The 19,408-nt window shown below is 36.9% G+C and overlaps 1 protein-coding gene across 1 annotated transcript in view; it reads right to left on the bottom strand.

The window, feature by feature from the left end:
- Window positions 1-1,958: 1,958 nt before the first annotated feature.
- The window catches only part of bnip3 (BCL2 interacting protein 3), a 30,644-nt gene continuing 13,194 nt past the window's right edge, over window positions 1,959-19,408 (bottom strand). The window contains exons 2-6 of the mRNA XM_087998977.1: window positions 13,088-13,268; window positions 7,752-7,836; window positions 5,230-5,336; window positions 4,559-4,708; window positions 1,959-3,978 (exon numbers count right to left, since the gene is read on the bottom strand). Of these exons, the coding sequence (XP_087855103.1) occupies window positions 3,933-3,978; window positions 4,559-4,708; window positions 5,230-5,336; window positions 7,752-7,836; window positions 13,088-13,268 (569 nt within the window). The 3' untranslated portion in view covers window positions 1,959-3,932. The remainder of the gene's footprint in view (window positions 3,979-4,558; window positions 4,709-5,229; window positions 5,337-7,751; window positions 7,837-13,087; window positions 13,269-19,408) is intronic.

The following is a 19,408-nucleotide window of genomic DNA, read 5'->3' on the forward strand; positions in this document are numbered from 1 at the left end:
AAAGCTTCTCCCTATCTACTCGATCGAGACTGACCATAATTTTAAAACTTCAATCAGGTCATCTCCCACTCTTCTTGTTTCCAAGGAGAATGGTCCCAACATCTTCAATCTTATCTCGTAACTAGGTTTCCCATTCTTTTACATCATTTCTGCACTCTATCAATTCTGGCCTCCCTCCTAGAGGAAGGATGTGGTGAAAGTTGAAAGGGTTCAAAGATTCATATGGATGTTGCCAGGGTTGGAGGGCTTGAACTATGGAGAGAGGCTGAATAGGCTGGGGCTATTTTCTCTGGAGCCTTGGAGGCTGAGGGGTGACCTTAGAGAAGTTGATAAAATCATGAGGTGCATGGATATGGTAAATTGGCAATGACTTTTCCCTGGGATAGGGCAATTCCAAAACTAGAGGGCTTAGGTTTAAGGTGAGAGGGGAAAGACGTAGATCCCTTTTAAGGGGCAACTTTTTCACAGAGTGGTGCATGTATGGAATGATATGGTGAGGCTAGTAATTTGCTGATGTGGACGAAGGGTTAAAATTGGTCGTGATACATGGAGCGTGTCAAGCGATATTGATGAACGGGTCAAGATAAAGGCCCAGAGAAGTTAGTGGGGAGCTGCTTTTGACAGCTTTGATTTTCAAGACTCGAATTAGCTCCATCTACTGTCTCAACCATGTACAGAAGAATTGTAAACTACATAGAAGTAAGGCAAGCTTAACTAATAAGACAACTGCATAGAAATGTGGTACTCACTGCCTATTAGCAAGATTTTTATCTGAGGGGGAAGCACGCTGAAGCAGCCCCCCACAGCCGTTGATCGGATTCAGAACGCTGTCTTTACCAAAGTCGCTTCATCACTGCCATTACCACAGCCAGGACACTGTTCCGACTCACGAGAACTGTAGCCCAATCTCAACTTCCGAGGACCAATCAACCATGCAAATTAACTCCCGAGAGGTCATTCACTGTGCCTCCGTTGCAGACGCTGCCATAACATCAGAGGAAAACACACCCCAATTCATCGACACTGCAGCAGTCGCTCAAGTTGCGACCACCATGGCCACGAAGAACGAACTGGATCTGCTGTCAAAGCTCCCCCACAATCTCTCTCCACATTCACAGCCACAGAAGGAAGAAAAGATTAATTTGATACAAAAGTTAAAAAGGAGGAAAAAAAGTGAAGTCAATCACGCAAAAGGGAGCATACTAGCCCGGGAGTCTGACTACTTCCTACCTTGCCGCCTCTGCTATTTTGTAATATAATTATTGTAATATGTTTCTTCAAATCTGAGACTTTTTTCTCCCCCCACTGTATTTTCCCATTATTCTTGCCAAATATTGTCAGTTGCTCACTGGGAAAATGGTGTTTTATTTTAAAAATACAGTTCCCATAGCAATTAAAATGTAAAGAAATTGAGACTCCACACCTAATATTCTGTTAAAAACCTGGTTATACTGGTGGGAAACAAATCCTAACTTTAGGTTAAGTAAATTAACTGAAGTACAAAGTTTTTGCATTGCTCCATACATTTCAAGGGTGTGAATATACTGGAGTAGTGCAACTTCTAAGAACAGGTCCCATTTGGGCAGCAACTTACTGATTTCCATATTTAACCCAGAAAACATAATGGTTGTTATCCACTTTAAAGTGCTGTTCACCCACTCTTACTTCAACCTTAAAATCTGGGCCATTGCCTAACTTGCGTATATGTTATCCAATTCTGCCTCTTGAAAGTCTTTGATAATTTCATTACTCATTTCAGAAAAATAACCAACCTGGGAAGGATGGTCTTTATAGAATGAAAAACTGTCAGTGTGGTGGTCTAAGCCCTGTAATAGTGCCTTTAGTTTTTCAATGATTGGATCTCAATAAGCTTTGTACACCAACTCTGGCATTTCTAATGACAAACAGAATTGTCTAATTTGTTTAAAAATTAATTCAATATTAACAAAAACTCTAAGTGAAATATAATCATACAATGCTTTTATTTTTATGTTGCAAGCATTTAAAGCAAATTATTAGACCATGTCCATGTGGATTACAAGCATTAAACATACAACATAACATGGTGCAAAATTTGACACATTAGCTCGTCACCTCAATAGTTCAAATCAAAGAACAGTGAAAGCACCATTAATCACATTCCAATTATGTATTTTTCCAATTACAGATCCCACCACATCAAATGTGCATGTTTAAATCAGAGTTGTTTAAATCAAAGTTGCTTACATTAGCCAAAGAACAATGCTATCCATTTTCATTAACAACAGTTTCACAGCTTTTTGTAATAACATCTTGGATACTCTACTTCAAACAGAACCAACAATGATTAGTTCACATTTCATTAAGGTGCACTGAATGTAACAGAAGTCTTACTCTCACAGATTTTATTGCCCTTAAACTTCAATTGTTTGTACAATTTAAAAGAGCATCACCAAAGATACCACACATGCTTCCAAATTTCTCTTTCATTCTTATTCATTTATTCCATGTACCACATTGATGACTTTGGCCTTAATCTAGCAAAATAGTAAAGATTAAGAAGCTGACCTACCCTAAAAAGCAGCACTGAAATTTTAATGATTCTCCTTGTGGGAGTCTTTAAAACTGTAAAATACAAAATCTGCTTTGCAGCCACTCAAGGCTAACTAACTGGAATTGAAGTGATTTTATTAATGCTATCATGCCAGCCTAAGCATCTGGTAGAGAGGGTAAATCACATTTGCACATAAATGCCTGTTGTAAAAGGTTTGGACTATAATTACTAGACTTTTTAATGTGACAATGCTTCAGTGAAACACTGCCAACACAGCCTGCAAATGCTTCATTTATTATTTACATTGTATATATTTTCATTCCTTTACCTAAAGAATTACTGCACCAGAATCGGAGTGAAATTCTGGGACCTCCAGTTATCCAACAGGCAGGTGGGTTACCTCCAATGTAATGATCAAGATGTTTCACTGTAGGTTTGTTATTTTTACATATAGTCTAAACAAGCCTATAATCATACTAATTAGTACATTAAGTATTAAGCTACCTTTTAAAATTTCACATATGATCCAGTACATTTATGGATGTAGTCATATCTTGGGATATTTTTACTGTAATTTATTACCGAGACAAACACAAGTGTAATCAATGAAAAATTGTGCACTGAAATTGAATCAAGTAACTATACACAAAGTATACTTAATAAATTGGCTTTTAAAAGATTTAAAAACTTCAAACAAAATTCTCAATTGTTGATCTAGTCCCATTTAATGATTTCAAATGTAATGCCAAATCTCAACTTTTCAAACACCCCAATGTTCAATTATAAGTGTCAGCTACATCACGCTTTAATTGCATGTATTTCAGTTCATTCACAGCTTTAACTAAATACTGTAAATCTGTCCTTTCTACATTTTCTTCATCACTAGAAATAACAATGGATCTCACACAATAGCTCCTTTTCATTATCAGTTACAATGTTTTAAAGAAGGAATTCTTCCCTATGATGGAACACTGAAGAAGGATAGAGAGTAGGTTGAATGCCTACACATCCATCCCAGAGGGAAGATTAACCTAAAAATTGTCACACATCCAACTGTCTCAGCGATATGTTGAACTGCTATTCTTATCACTCAAAATTTCTCATTTATTCAGTTTCACTTCCATATAAAATATTTCACAACTCGTGAAATGGTTGCCATGAAAATTAAATCCCAATGTCAATGATATTTGTGTTACATGAAAATTATTTTGAATAGATACAGTCTAACTAGGCAGTGAGGGGATGGGGCTAATCAATAAAGAACAGTCTTTGACATTGTAATTATCACTTGGGGAGGAGCTACAGGAAAGGCAAACAGGCCATTGCCAATGGCTGCTTTTGAAGATTTCTTCACAGGATCTGCCACATATCACAAGCATGCACCTTCACTTGGATATCCTTAAACAGCACTGGATGGGGTACTTAAGCGTCTGCCTATGTAGATTCTAAAAAGAACAATAAATTGATAGCAGAATTAGATGCATTCTGGGTAATTACAGCACTAGCCATGATCAGAAATGATTGCAATCAAAAACTTTGTAGCTAATATAGAATATGGAGCACGTTTTGAGAAATTGACAAATAGTTAACGTTTTTTCCGCTTAGATTTGAACACGTTATTATAAATGAAAATTAAAATAAAAGATGGATATTAGAAAATTACTTCCTGACAGGACCAATTTATTTTTGTTTTACAGTTTAGTAACAAAGAGATGAAACGGTAGAAATTTGTTACTGGTTTTTTGATATCCACTGTAAATATGATGATAACTCTGAAGAATGGGTTACCATAGATCTACTAAGGGACATAGATGGGTTGTACAAGCCATTGCCAACAGACCAAAAGAAGTCAAGAGGCTGATCACAGCAGAGTACTTCACTGACAAATCTGTTTTTTCAATTACAATTTAATTTCTGAGTACCAAATTAAACGTTGAATTTGATAGTAAAAAATATTTGGATCACTCCTGTGAATAGATCCTGATGTAGTTCTACAAGCAATGATCAGACTGAATGAATACTTACCCCAAACCAATAGCTAACATGTGGGAGATGAGCAGGGAAGGTAGGAAGACTTTCAGAAATTCAGCTGAGAAAATGCCACCTTTTTTCATGACTCCAGTATTCCTCATACTCAGCGTGGCAGAACGCTTTGGGTGTTTAAACTGGAATTCCCTATTTCAGAACACATATTTTCATTAGTGGTAAAGTGTTAAAAATATGACAGTAACCTAAATGATGTACATTTTAACAAAACTCAAGGCTTTTGGACCATCAAGATACTGGATTTTTTTCTTATGGAACTTGCTGCTGTAATCTCACTTTCTTGCCTGTGCCGACCCACTGTTTGAGGCAATTCACAAACTCTACTTCAAAATAATTTATGTTGTGTGTTCTGTAGCTTTTGGCAGAGCCACTATCTGTGTAAAGAGCTTTTTTTAAAAATCAAATGTGTGTCAATGATATTTATGGCCATATCTTAAATTTATGTCCCATCAGCATCATCTTGCTTAACAGAAATTATTGGCCTCACTAGAATGCTTTAAAATTCTGGACATCTTTTTCAGATAGGATTGTTAACTCCCCAGGACTGTCCTAACTTTGCTCATTCCATATCTGTAGATCATGTTATTAAAAGCAATTGCATGACATACAGAAAAAGATGAATAATGGATTATAAGCAACAGCATACATACTTTGGGGGGATATTTTCAGGCCTGCTTGACCAATCCCAGATCCAATCAGCATTTTTCTTCATTATGTTTTCTACTTCTCTCTTTCTTTCAAGATAATCTTCTTCAGACTGAGTAAAAAGAGATAATGAAAATAGAATCGGCTGAAAAAATAACAATCTTCAGACTTGGATAAATTCATTACCTTCAGGTTACTTGATTATAGAAGCAAATGAATAACTTTTGAAAACAAAAGACAATTACTTGATGCTGAGGTCTTCAAACATGGAGTCAAAATTCTACGGAGGCTACAGTTATCTTCTAATTAACCCAAAGAGCTTATAAGCAGCTACAATCACCTGGATTCCCCTATGTTGACTACTTCCCATATGAAGTACTTCAGCAAAACTTCAGATTTTGATAATCAATTCCATCTCAATAGTTAAGTACAGCTAACTAATATACTGAGACTACCTGGCAGCAGTTTAGTAAACATTCATTGGCTTAAACAACCTCCAGAAATTAGTGATCTCAGCACAGTACTGTAATCAATACATTTATAATTCAAATAAATGATGATCCATCCATGAAGAATTTTTTAAATCACAGTGCATAAAGGAATTTCAATGTTAAACAGGCCAAATTTATATAAAGCTCAAAACCAAACCGCCTCATTTGTTATCAGTTTTATTATCGACTAATCTTGATCCATGAGACAGCTGGTTTTCTGCTCGAAAGCTTGGAGGAGAACAACCTTAAGACAACTGAGGCCTGTATCAAACAGTAATGTTTGCTGAAGTCAAACAAATCGTGCTAACAAATCATATTATTTCATGCATGAAAAATGGCTATCAGGGTATCCCAGAATGAAACATAAAAGAGTCATTTACTAACCCATTTATTTTAACCTCCTCATAATGGGTTTAATTTAATGACTACGACAAACCCTCCAGGACAATTTAAGGCTCCAATGCAATTACAATGGCCATCGAGCAAATCACTTTGGTACTAGGCTTCTGTCCCTTTAAAAATTAAAGGCCTACCTCTATGAACTGCTGACTCTCTGAATCCTCATCCTTTGCACTGGAAGTACATTTACCATCCAGTACTCACAAATGCCATCCTTCTCCTGTCTTAACTCACAGCCCAAAGTCATTTGATACACTACTCATATTTTGAAACCTATAATTTCAATAGAATACGCAAAACTTAATAATTAGAATGGTTTATAAAGAAGCCATTCAGTCCATCTTTTAGAATAGATTCCCTACAGTATGAAATAGGCCATTTGGTCCAAGTCCACACTGACTCTCTGAAGAGTGGCCTACCCATTCCCCTACCTTATATTTACCCCTGATTAATGCACCTAACACAATGGGAAATTTAGCATGGCTAATTCACCTGACCTGCCCAACATTGTGCTTGTGGGAGGAAACCTGAGCACCCAGAGGAAACCCACGCAGACACAGGAGAATGTGCAAATGCCACATCCCATCTTCTCCCAACAGTCCTATACGTTCTAACTTTTTACGCATCCAGGCGCATATTTCTGTACAAATATTTCCTTTCATCTATCTCTTGATAATAGATTATTTCATGTTGACTTGACTGTCCTCCTGAATTTTTGTCTAATTTATTTAATGCACCTAATTTCGCTTTTTAAAAATCTGTTGAGAAAAGAAAAATAAGGGTTATGCAAAACTTGTGCAGAATCAATATAGCACATGGGCAAGTGCTGACAGTGTATACTTTTACCCGATTAGTGTCATTAGATCACTTTTTTCTAAGCTCATTCTTAACAGTTTTAATGATGACAATGTCTCTTTAACTTTGACCCTTTCTTTTGCAATGGCTACAGTTAAAAACACAACTGAATAGCTAGTACATATTTGTAACACCTTGCAAAAACCTTGCAAATGTGTGCACTTTGCTTTTCATTATAAATTCCAATGCTAAGATTTAAAACAAAAATGGCCCAAGCAAAATTGTCACACTATAATTATCCGCTCCTATTATCATACACTTTGCCATCTCTTCATCTTCAAAATGTTTGTGATTTTTGCAAATTGTGTTTTATTAGGACTGTCAATTTACTTTCCTTATAGCTACAATTGACTCATTTTAATCATACAGATTTCCACTGTGAATGGAGGATTAATTTTCTAAGTTTATAATACTAATGCTAAGTTATTATTGTGCAAATAAGTGACAAAAGAATTTTAAAGGATTAAAAGATTAGCTTAAAAGACATCATGTGCAGTCTGGAATTTTCTCCCTGGAAGTAACAAGGCAGGCAGAATGTTCTTTATAATCTTTTAAAGAATAACAGGCCAAGTATAAAGAACATAATTACGTAGTTATGAATGTTATAAGCCTTACTGGTGATGCCAGCTGTACTTCACCTATTTGTCAACAGTGTTAGCTACCTGCAAGTTCTCAAATTGATTAAAACCTTATCAAAATAACCTTCAATGAAAACATTAACAATTCTATTGCGGGTGCATGTGACATGTGATTGATCAAATACTTTACTCAATTTCTCGTACCTGTGAGCTGTTTTTCTCTCCATTGCTATGCGTATCTATTTCTGAATTGCAGCGAGGCTGCTGAGGAGTCAACGAACGTGGAGGGCTACAAGGAATAAAAGGAAACAAATCAAAATTGCAAATTATACCAAAACTATCAGCTGTCCTCTTTCATTCATGACTACTGGAACAAATAATATTTTTCTCAATAACTCAAGAATGCCTGCTATTCACTGATACTGCCTAGAGTTGGATTCTACACCTTCAGGAAAACTCTTGATTTTTATTCTATTAATGTTAATGCAATGATACTTAAAAAAAAAAGTAAATTTAATCAAGGTAAGATGTCAGTTGTCAGCTCACCAACCAGGAAATAAAGATGAAATTGTATTCTAGAGATGACATTTAATCGTGCTATACAGTGGACAACCTATATAAATTTGGAGAGAATGAGGTAGATTTTGGCTTCTTGAATCCAGGTGAAAATAACAGTACAAATATCTTATCAATCATGTGTGTACATTCTGCAACTTTTTTTATTATTTCCTCTTGTAATTAAAGCATCTTTGTCATTAGCTGGTTTTGTTTGGTCCAAAATTATACTTTATTCATGAAAAAAATCCATATACATTCATAGGAGCCAAAGCAGATTTTTACAATCTTTGTGCATCAAGAAAAACAAACATTGGATCATTAAATTGGGTACATTTTACTTAAAAGTATACATGAATTAGAAAGATTATATTGAACACAGGCTTTGTTGACAGGCACACTGAGAAGAGCCATAAGTAACTTAGGCTGGAGTTTATTTTTTATTATATAATATCTGAAACTTTTGTTTGAAAGTCCTGTTTACTCACTTTCAACCAATCCCAATGACTGAAGCCATACAAAATAGAAAAGAATTACTTTAAGTTACCTTTTAAAATTCTAAGCAGCACTTCTTATTGAATTTACAGAAAGTTTCCATTTTCACTTTAACTTTACAAATTGGCACAAATGTCATCTTAGCCAACACCTGGCGTGTTTACTGTATGATTCATACAGGTGATATTTTTATCACAAAGTATAAAGTACAAATAAAACTCTCACTGTAAAAGAATTTCAGTACAATGCATTATTTAATGAAAACTACTTGTCCCCAATATACAACGTGACACTCATACCTCAAAAACAGTGAGATTATTTCTACACCGCCACACTGTAAGATGGTTTTAATATGTGTATTAAAGCTCGCCCAGTCAGTTCAGCTGGATAGTCCACTTCCTTATGGTTTCTAAACTTAAAATCTGAACCACTTTTATCTCTTTCCTCGTTCCAAAAGAGCAAGCAACAATGAATTCATAGGCATTGTTCGTACTGACAATAAGCAAACAGTGGCTGTGAAGCACAAGAGTAGGGTGAACTGACTAAGCCTAAACCTGTTCAGTTGTTTTTCTCGAGCTTTAATGATTAATGGAGAAGAAATTCCTTTGCATAGCACTGCAACCAAGACTTCTCAGCAGTAGAGAGCATTATAGGCCATTATTTGCACGGCCCATGCTGCATCTTCCAAACAATGTCAATGAGAAAGACCCATGTTGATAATGCTGGAATTGATGCAAGTATGTGTTGTCTCTAAAAGTGGCAGGATGCTAATGATTTAACCCTTAATGCATCTCTTTGGTTGCAAGGACATCACAAACTCACTGTTTGGAGACTCATACGGCCTGAACAAAATAAGAACAAAGTGTTGAGAGCAAAAGAATACTTACAATTTTCCACTTTTAACAATCAGATAAGCACTTTATTGTCAAGTTTGAAACACTTAATACAAAGTAATTCAGTCCACAATCTGACAACTCTAATGTCAGTCCATACTTGTACACTCAGTGAATTACCTACTCAATCCATCCTTGAAACAGCTGAGAGGAATGCTGTTAACACTTTTGTGATGTATTTTACACTAAACAAATTAATGCCATATTTAGTAGTTTTATCCTAGCATTGCCTTAAGTCCAGCTCTTAGAAGTAAAAGGAAAGTACATTAATCCACACACCACTGGGTTCATAAAATTTCTAGCTTTTTAAACTCAGATGTGCAGCCTTATGTAAAAGCCAGAATATTCTCTTGCTGCCTTTTTGCATTTTTTGTTTTGAGTTCCTTTGCAACAAGTACTGATATCCTAATGGTTGCCATTTTCTTGCGTTATTGCCTATCGTTCAAGTATGAAACAAAACATTTGTCGTGGAATGAATTTGAGACATGATTATGGTCTTGTCCATGACAGCACACTAACTAGCAGCACTTGATCAACACTGACTAGTTTGCCTGTTAAATTATAAAGAGCTTCCTTACTTGCACAAGAACTATTAGAATTTTTAGTATGCAGGAAATATGTGGACAATGATCAAATAGCATGTGTGGAGCAATTTCAACATTGTGTTGTGTAGAAAATTTAGTAGACTCTTAGGTACAATTTTAGGCAAAAATCCCACAACTTACAAGTACTCAATAGTAAATGAACAACAGATGGGTCATGGATATGAAAATTAAACAGCTCACTGAAACATGTCAAGACAACAACAAAAATCAAGGGTCTAGCAGTCCAGTCTGGCCTCTGTGCAATGATACTGATGCACTGACTTTACAAATTATTTGCAAACCTGTGCATGGGAGAACAGTTTATCTGTCATGGCACAACATCAGCTTTTATACATAACTTATTGCTGCTCCTGAGGCATCTCCAACAGCATGCCCAAAGCAACAAGATTGTACTATCAGATGTCAGCAACAGGTGCTAGCTGCTCCTGGTGAACTGAATAGAGAAAAGGTGCATAAAAGGTATCATTGTGGATACTGGATTTGAGTGAAACAATCAAGATCACAAGGTGAAAAGCAGAAGTCCCTAATTTGCATACAGATTTTCTTTGTACCATTTATAACTAGGCTCCATCACATCGGAAAAGTACTGTAATAGCAAGGTCACTGGAGAAAGCGAAAGAAATAACAGATCTATGACCAGATGACATAAACAACCCAGTTTTTAAAATGAATGGGATAAAAAGCAAGAGGGGATTGAAAAAATCTTCAACTTAAATTGTTCATTTTGTTCTCCAGCAATACTGAACTGACAGATTAACAGCTAGGTAGAGGAATTACGAAGCAAAGAAAACTCTAAAGTAAATGGGCAAAAAAGTACACCAGTAGGTGATTTAATACAAATATGGATACATTTTGAGCTCATTATTGTATGCAAATAAACTAAGTAAGAACATTAAAAACTAGAAGTAGGCCCTTAGCCTGTTCTGTCGCAGAATAAGATAATAAATTTTTACATCAATCCCACTTTCCTGTTCTATCCTATTACCCTTTATTCCCCAAAAAAATCAATCATTGTTTTAATTTTTTTTTATTTGATCATGGGATGTGGGCATCACTCGGCAGGTCAACACTATTGCTCCTTCTAATTTCCTTGAGAAATTCTAGCAAAGTGCCTTCTTGAAATGCTGAGGTCCTTGGGATATAGAGAAACCCATGATGCTGTTAGAAAGTTTCAGGATTTTGACCCAGTGACTGTGAAGGCATGGTGTTATAGTTCCATATCAGGATGGTGTACGATTTGGAGGTGAACCTGGAGGTAGTTGTGAGATCTTATACATCTATTGCACATGTCCTAGTTGGTAGGAGTCACACAGTTGGAAGATGCTGATACTAGAGGCTTGGTGAGTCACAGAAGTGCATCGTGTAGACAGTCCACACTGCTGCCACTGTGTGTTGATGGTGAAGAGAGTGAATGTTCAAGGTGATGGAAAGGAATGACAATCACGTGGGATGTTTTGTACTCAATGGTGTCAAGCTTCAGGAAAGTTGTTAGAGCTGAAACCATCCAGGCAAGTGAACGGTCTGCTGCTATAGAACTCACTTGTGTCTTGCAATTCGTGGTCAGGCACTGGGGAGATAGGGGGAGAGCTTCACATTGACTTCAGGCTCCTTAAATGTCAAGCTTAGTCAAAAGTGCCCTGATGTCAAGGGCAGTTACTCTAACCTCACCTCTGGACTTCAGCCCTCTTGCCCATGTTCGAACCAATGATGAATTTGGGTTTGATATAACACTGTATTTACTCTTCTATACGCTTAGCAAAGTAATAAGAGCACACCTGGGTGAAGTGGCTTAGGAAAGGAATTTAGCAGCAAAGACAGATGGGGAACAATGCCAGATATTTAAGAAAGTATTTCACAGCTCACAAAGATATAACAGTGATTCTAGGAAGGGGATAAGTTAACCATGGTTAACCAGGAAAGTTAAGGATAGCATTAAAGAGAGTCATAGTCATAGAGACGTACAGCATGGAAACAGACCCTTCGGTCCAACCTGTCCATGCCAACCAGATATCCCAACCCAATCTAGTCCCACCTGCCAGCACCCGGCCCATATCCCTCCAAATCCTTCCTATTCATATACCCATCTAATTGCCTCTTAAATGTTGCAATTGTAAAATAAACAACATGATAAAGATTACTGATAAGAAAGGGGATTGGGAATGTTTAAAAACCAATAGAAAACATCAAAAAAGGTAATATGGGGAGGAGATAAACTTTGAGGGCAAACTTGCAAGCAATATCAAGATGAAGGTCTGCAGAATTTACAGGTAGTTTATGCAAGCAAGGAAAACCTCGGCAGATAAAATATAGTTTGGGAAAATATGAAGTTATGCACTTTGGTAGAAACAATAGAGGAATTAAATATTATTTAAATGGCAGGGGATTGCAATAAATTGCAGCACAGAGGAGTTTGGGAGTGCTTGTGGACCAATCTAAAAAATTGGTATACAAGTTTAGCCGGTAATAGGGAAGGCAAGTGAAATTTTGGCATTTATTTCAAAGGGAATGAAGTATAAAAATAGGAAGAAAGGCTTATGCCCGAAACGTCGATTCTCCTGCTCCTCTGATGCTGCCTGGCCTGCTGCGCTTTTCCAGCACCACACTTTTCAACTCTGGTCTCCAGCATTTGCAGTCCCCACTTTCTGCTAAAAATAGGGAAGTCTTGCTAAAAATATACAAGGCTGTACCATTCCATGGAATACCCCATGAAGATACATTAGATATAAGACCTATGATGGCTCAAGCTCTCAATGTACATTTCTTGCCACATTGCACAGAGAAGATATTTTAAGTTACAGATGATTATTTTGTGAAAAGGCTAATTAGAAGCAGAGCATCCCATCTTTCCCGTTTTGGATATTGTGCACTTCAGCACCAATCCTGGTTCTGCACAGCTTACAGAATATCCAATCTGCAAACATAACTATTTAACAATATAAGCTAAATGTATTCATGACTTTAAGTTTGTCACAAAATTACGTATTGCATATACCTGTCACAGTGAGAACTTCCTCGGGAGCTGGTTCGGCCTGATTCATGTTGAGCATCTAGAAGTATTTTTTCCATTTCCCCATTGAGGATTGAAGTGGGTGCTGGAACCTGTTCCTGTGCTCCATTTTGTGTACTGCTTTCATTGCTGCCATTGTTATTGTAGTGCAACTCTACCCAAGATCCTGAGTGGATTAAAAGTAGATTATTGTCAAATCCCTGTTTAAATAGTCTGGGATTAAGTGACATCCCACAGTATTCTGGTATATGAACTCAATTGTTGGCAAGTTTCATTTTTACTCTTTACAAAGTCAACAATGTGCAGATGTCTTGTTATATCTAGGGTTGATGACACAGATAAGATGCAGGATTTAACAGGATTCCATTAACAGTTCCACATTGGGCAGAGGGAAGGGGAGATCTCAAAAAAAAAATAAACAATTAGTGGTTACAAAAAACAAGATACACAACTGATTCCTCCAGTTCATCTTATGTTTCCTTCTTCGCTTCAGTCTTGTCTGTCATTATTGTATAACATTACATAATTTCACACAGGATATGCAGCTTTTTACCCATGTTTATGAATCTAAGTTAGCATGACACTTTGGACCTGTAAATACATTTCTACAGTATTCTAAAGGCATCTTCTTGTAGCCTGAAGGTTTATTCATGATGTCGCCATGTTTAGATAATAAGCTGGTGACTCGCTCTGACCTCCAGTTCACTTTTACTTAAACAGTGGTTACAAACAGGCTCAGATAAGATGATGCAGCAAATCATTATTCATTTGTACTTTTGCATTACAGTTTATTCCTTGGTTACAAATTTGCTTAAAGAGAATAAGTTGAATTTATTAAACTATATTGAAATAAAACTGTCTTAATTAATATATATAAAAAACTGAACTCTCCTTTGTTTAAAAAAGACTTGCACTATATTCATTATGCAAACCATCAGTGCAGAAAAGAATAGTTTTAGAAACTCTTCAAATTGAATTACTATCTAAAGATGAACTTTTATTCATAAAGTGTCCTGCTTTTTTTTTTAAATCAGAGAGCAGAGAAATAGCTGATCAACTTAAGTCAGAAAAAAAAGGGCCTGAATTTTATGGGTCCCTTCAGGGTGCAAGGGCAGACAGGGGTATACAATTGAGCACCATGACAACATTACTAAGTCTGTCACCAGACTGTTCCAACAGCTATTATTTCTACAACTGGGGAGGTGCCAGGCAATTCTTTGAAAATATTGCTGTGCTTGGAAAGGCCAACATTGACTGCTCAAGCTGGCAGTAAAAGCTGGGAAGACTGTTTGAAGAGGAAAAGGAGTGCGCTGCTCACCCTCTGAAGGTTTCCCTATGCACCTCTGCCCTGTCCACCTAGAGCCCACAACTGGCTTCAGCCATACCCCAGACTCACCTTGTTCTGTCTCATCCTTTTCAGGGGACCTACTGTAGTTCCAGCAATGGTCACCATATCTGGTAGTCCTGCTCTCACTGCCAGCCAATCTCAGAGGTGGGGCTTCCTCTCAGAATGAAAGTTCCACATCAAGCCAGAAAACTTGTTGATCATAAAATGCCTGCAAACAGGCTTGCCTTGGCATAAAATTCAGCTCTGTAATTCTGTAAACAATGGAAACAATCTGGAAAGAGTGAGAATTTTCTACTCTTTAGAGAGCCAGCATAGGTTTGTAAAGGTTAGGTCGTGCCTGATGCAAGTTTTTAAAGAGGCCTCTTAAATATTAATTGATGTTCTTTATTTGGATAAACAGAAGGTAGTTGATGAAGTTCCTCATAAGACAGTTACCTAGTGTTGATGTTTGTGAAACTGAAGTCAAATTATTACTTTGTTAGGAAATTGTCTGAGCTGTAGGAGGCAGAGTATTGAACAGGCACCTCAATTCAAAAGATATAATTAATATATGCGCTCCACAATATTCTGGATTGGGATCTCAACTGTGAGAGATATTTTTTGATTACTTAAATGATGAAAGAGAAAGCCACATATTTAAAGTTTGGCAATAACAATAAACTTGCAATGCCACTTACAGTAGTGTAGATGGAAGCTTAAAATCAAGATGACATACTGAAAGGCTAAATACATGAACAAATAGTTTCTTGAAAGTGGAGTCGCAGAAAGAAAGGATAATGAAGGTGGTGCTTGGCATGCATGCCTTTATTGGTCAGTGCATTGACTACAGCAGTTGGGAGGTCTTGTTGCTGCTGTACAGGACACAGGTAAGGCCACTGTTGGAATACTGCATGCAATTCTGGTCTCCCGGATATAGGAAGGATTGTGAAACTTGAAAGGGTTAAGCAAAGATTTACAAAAGTGTTGCCATGGTTGGAGGGTTTGAGCTATGAGGAGAGGATGAATAGGCCAGGGTTATTTTTTCTGCAGCACTGGAGGCTGAGGGATGACCTTATGGAAGCTTATAAATTCATGGAGGACATGAATATGATGAATAGACAAAGGTCTTTTCCCTGGGGTGAGTGAGTCCAAAACTAGATGGCATATGTTTAAGATGAGAGGGGGAAGATTTAAAAGGGACCTAAGGGACAACTTTTTCATGCAGAGGGTGGTGCATTATGGAATGAGTTACCAGAGAAAGTGGTGGAGGCTGGTACTATTACAATATTTAAAAGGCATCTCGATGGGTAGATGAAAAGGAAGGGTTTAGAGGGATATGGGCCAAATGCTGGCAAATGGGATTAGATTTATTGAGGACATCTGGCCAGCATAGGCGAGTTGGACCGAAGGGTCTGTTTCCGTGCTGTACATATCTATGACTAATGACTCTGACTCTAATTGCAGTTCCAGACTGGGATATTGCCAAAAGTTTGCAATGCCATGCTGCCATTCTGTAAGTGATAGTCCAAAGCCAACAAAAGATTTTATATTTCACTTAAAACTCTCTAATTCTCTTCCAATAGCAATTTGGGATCAATGCCATTTACCTTACCCAACTCTAAGTACCACATAAGCACAAAGCAGAAACTATATTTGCTCTCAACAGCTAACAGTTTTACTCAGCTTAATGGGAATAATTTATGCAATAAACCATAATTCCAGACTTCTATAACAAAAGTGTGCTGAAAAAGCATCCACTCTTCCTGGTTAATTTCACAGCAACCTTAAAAGCAAATCTTACCATTTTTTCTTTTGATGCACCAGAGGAAGTATCTTATCCAGATACATATCAGTTTGATAAGGCAACTGCTCTGCCTAAGACCACAGGAAATTACAGACAATTGGACTGGGCTGTGCACACATCATGAAAACCAGATTTCCTTCTACTGACTCCGTCTATACTTTCTGATGGCTCGGGAAAGCAACCAACATAATCAAAAGCCCTCCCATGGCAGTTACATGCTCTTCCACCCTTGTTCATCGAGCAGAAGATACAAAAGTTTCAAAACACTGTACCAGATTCAAGAACAGCTTTTGCCCCTGCTGCGATCAGACTTATGAACAGACCTCTCATATTTTAGAGGTGATCTTTCCCTGCACCTTCTCTGTAGATGGAACACTATATTCTGCGCTCTGGTCTATTACCTTGGTGTACTTATGTAAGTTATATTTGTCTGGATAGCATGCAAAACAATACTTTTCACTGCATCTCAGAACATGTGATAACAATAAATCAAATCAGGAGACATATAACCCAAATGCCTCCAATCCACCTTAGAGTTTCTTTCCAGCTGTCCTCAAACCTTGAAATTCTTTCATGAAACTATTGTTATAAATTAATGCAATATTATTCAAACAATTTTGATATATTTATATGAAATTGGTTTTCAAAAGTGGATCCCTATCTAAAGTACAGAGAGGAGGTAGTACAATCTCGGTATTACAATGATCTCAATTGACCTCTGGATAAACATAACACACTCAAACCCCGTCATGACCTCTGTATTATAATTTACCTATAATTCAGATAATTTACAACAATACAGTGGTTCAAAATTGACTGAATAAAATGCTACTTTTCTGTGCAAACATAAAAGCTTCACATAGTAAACCAAATACCTGACAACTTTCCACTGGAATCCAATATACTATCAAGGACCCAGTTAAATAATCAGTTACGTTTTTCTCTGCCTACATGTCTAAATGTATCAAATAACAAAGATTTTGCATTTTAATAAGCATTACCTAATGAATTGTTCAAACACATCCTCAGGTCCACATTTTTAAACATTTGATTTGATGGTAATGAGAATTGTACCAAGATTTTCTATATCTTTGCTGCCAGAATAATAAACAAGCATTCAAACTATGAATGACCAAATCTGGAAATGAAGAAACAACACAATCAGATGAATACATCTTAAAGTATGGGAGAATTACGTTTCCACAAAACTTTGACAGTCTCAAATCATCCTCTCCTGCTCTGGCACACAGATTAACTTCTGATCTTAAAGAATAGTATTTTTCAGTTTCACTGAGTATTGCATACGAGCAAGGCTATTTGCTGCACATGTTCACCACTAATCAAGGGGGTACAGAACCCCAACTGTAGGTTAAAGTAAAGAAGATAAGTTAGTAGAGGTTAAAGAATGAGATCAGTTAGAGAACAGGTGTGCAACATTGACATCTACCATTTGCAACAGTTTAAGATGATTCATGCAAGTAGATTTATGCTTACTGAAGAAACAAGTTAAACAACGTTGTTTTCTAAAGTCAGAGCAATCTACTATCTGCAAACAAGGATGACAGTACTGTTGACACTAAGCCAAGGTAACACTGCACTGTAATTTAATGCCATTGTGTCTTGCAGACAGTTAAGAAACTTGACTGGAATCAGGTGTAGTTTTTTTATTTTTGATAGCGTCTAAAAACTTTTCAGTTCTATACCAGTTCACTGAACTCAGCACAAACAAGCACCATAATGTTGTAAAATGTCAGTAGATCAGGCAGCTATGGACAGAAATACAGTTAATATTTCAGGTCATCAGAACTATGATCCGCACTAATTAGATAATTTGTGCTAAGTGTATCTATCTAGAGCTTGAATTTGGGCATGTTTACTATTATTATGTACTCTGATAGAATAAGACATTAAAAAAAAGAGAAAACCCAACAATCCAATGCTGTTGAGCAATGTTGCTGGAGAATTAATATGCATTGATGCAAGATACCATTGCCAACTTGTTTCATTGCTCACGTGTAACTTTGAACGTTGAGAGTTAAACATCCAGATCGCGATGTGAGGGCATTAACTGGACAGATAATTAAGTTTGATTGTTGAAATGTTTCACAGTTGGATACTGGGTTGTGAACCAGATGCATTTCTGGAAGTTTGTTCACATCATATTTCTCAGCTGTTTGCAAGGGATAATGTAATTAATTTATACAATTTGGGTTACCTGTCGTTAAACACCCTTGTGTGCAGAAAAATACTCAATAACAGTTAATGTCCTTAGGACGGGGCAAGAGATTTGGAAAAGAAAATTATATTATTTTGTGCTCTAAGGTCCTACAATCATAAACAGAACTAAATAGCTATCTTATTATAAATAACATAGCAGTGCACCTCCAAACAGGTTCTTGGGTTACTGTTTCTTTTTAAAAAGCTACTTAGCATCTTTCAGATGGCATACTGTCCAAAGACAGAACTTACTTTGATATGGATTGTCTATTTGTGTGTTAGGGATTCCCGCTTTTGCAGCCAGTACAGCTCCTGCTTTTGGTACCTTTTGGATCTTATTTGCTTTGATGTTACTTGGGAACTGTGCAATCAGGGATGGGAGGGTCAATGCTGTCCTTGCCCTGCTCAACTAAAATTGGTCAAATGCCTTTAAAGAAACCATTCCAGGGGACTTGGTCAATTATTCATCACTAGAGCATTCCACTTCTCCTCACTCTGTTACTATTCCCATATTTATTATATCTGTAAAATCTCACAGGGCCATTATATCCATCCAAATGAAATTACCCACTCGATTTGAACTGCTGAAATCAATCTTATCCCATCAACTTTCCATTAGATTGATCAATTATTCTTTTTCCTCTCGATTCACCAAAAAAACTATGGAAAAGAACATGAGCCAAACTCAGTAAAACTTCTCACACACTGATGCTGTGAGCCAAGGCTTAACAAGAGCAATGGGGGTGTGGAGGCAAACTTATCTGGAAAGAACGAATTTGACTAGTATCTAAGCTAGCACTTTCTTTAGTTTGTGAAAGGGAAACTTTAACATCCTCCAGAATGTAACAAAACATCTTTCACTGCATTTCAAAGGATTGTTCATGTGTTCATGACCATCTAGCACAAAGTGTGTTAGTGTAAATTCCTGAAAATGTCCACATCAGAATGTGAACATGCA

Source organism: Chiloscyllium plagiosum, unplaced genomic scaffold, assembly GCF_037043375.1.
Source record: "Chiloscyllium plagiosum isolate Xiang-an unplaced genomic scaffold, Cpla_swu_hap1 HiC_scaffold_22, whole genome shotgun sequence".
In the NCBI taxonomy this organism is placed as follows: domain Eukaryota; kingdom Metazoa; phylum Chordata; class Chondrichthyes; order Orectolobiformes; family Hemiscylliidae; genus Chiloscyllium; species Chiloscyllium plagiosum.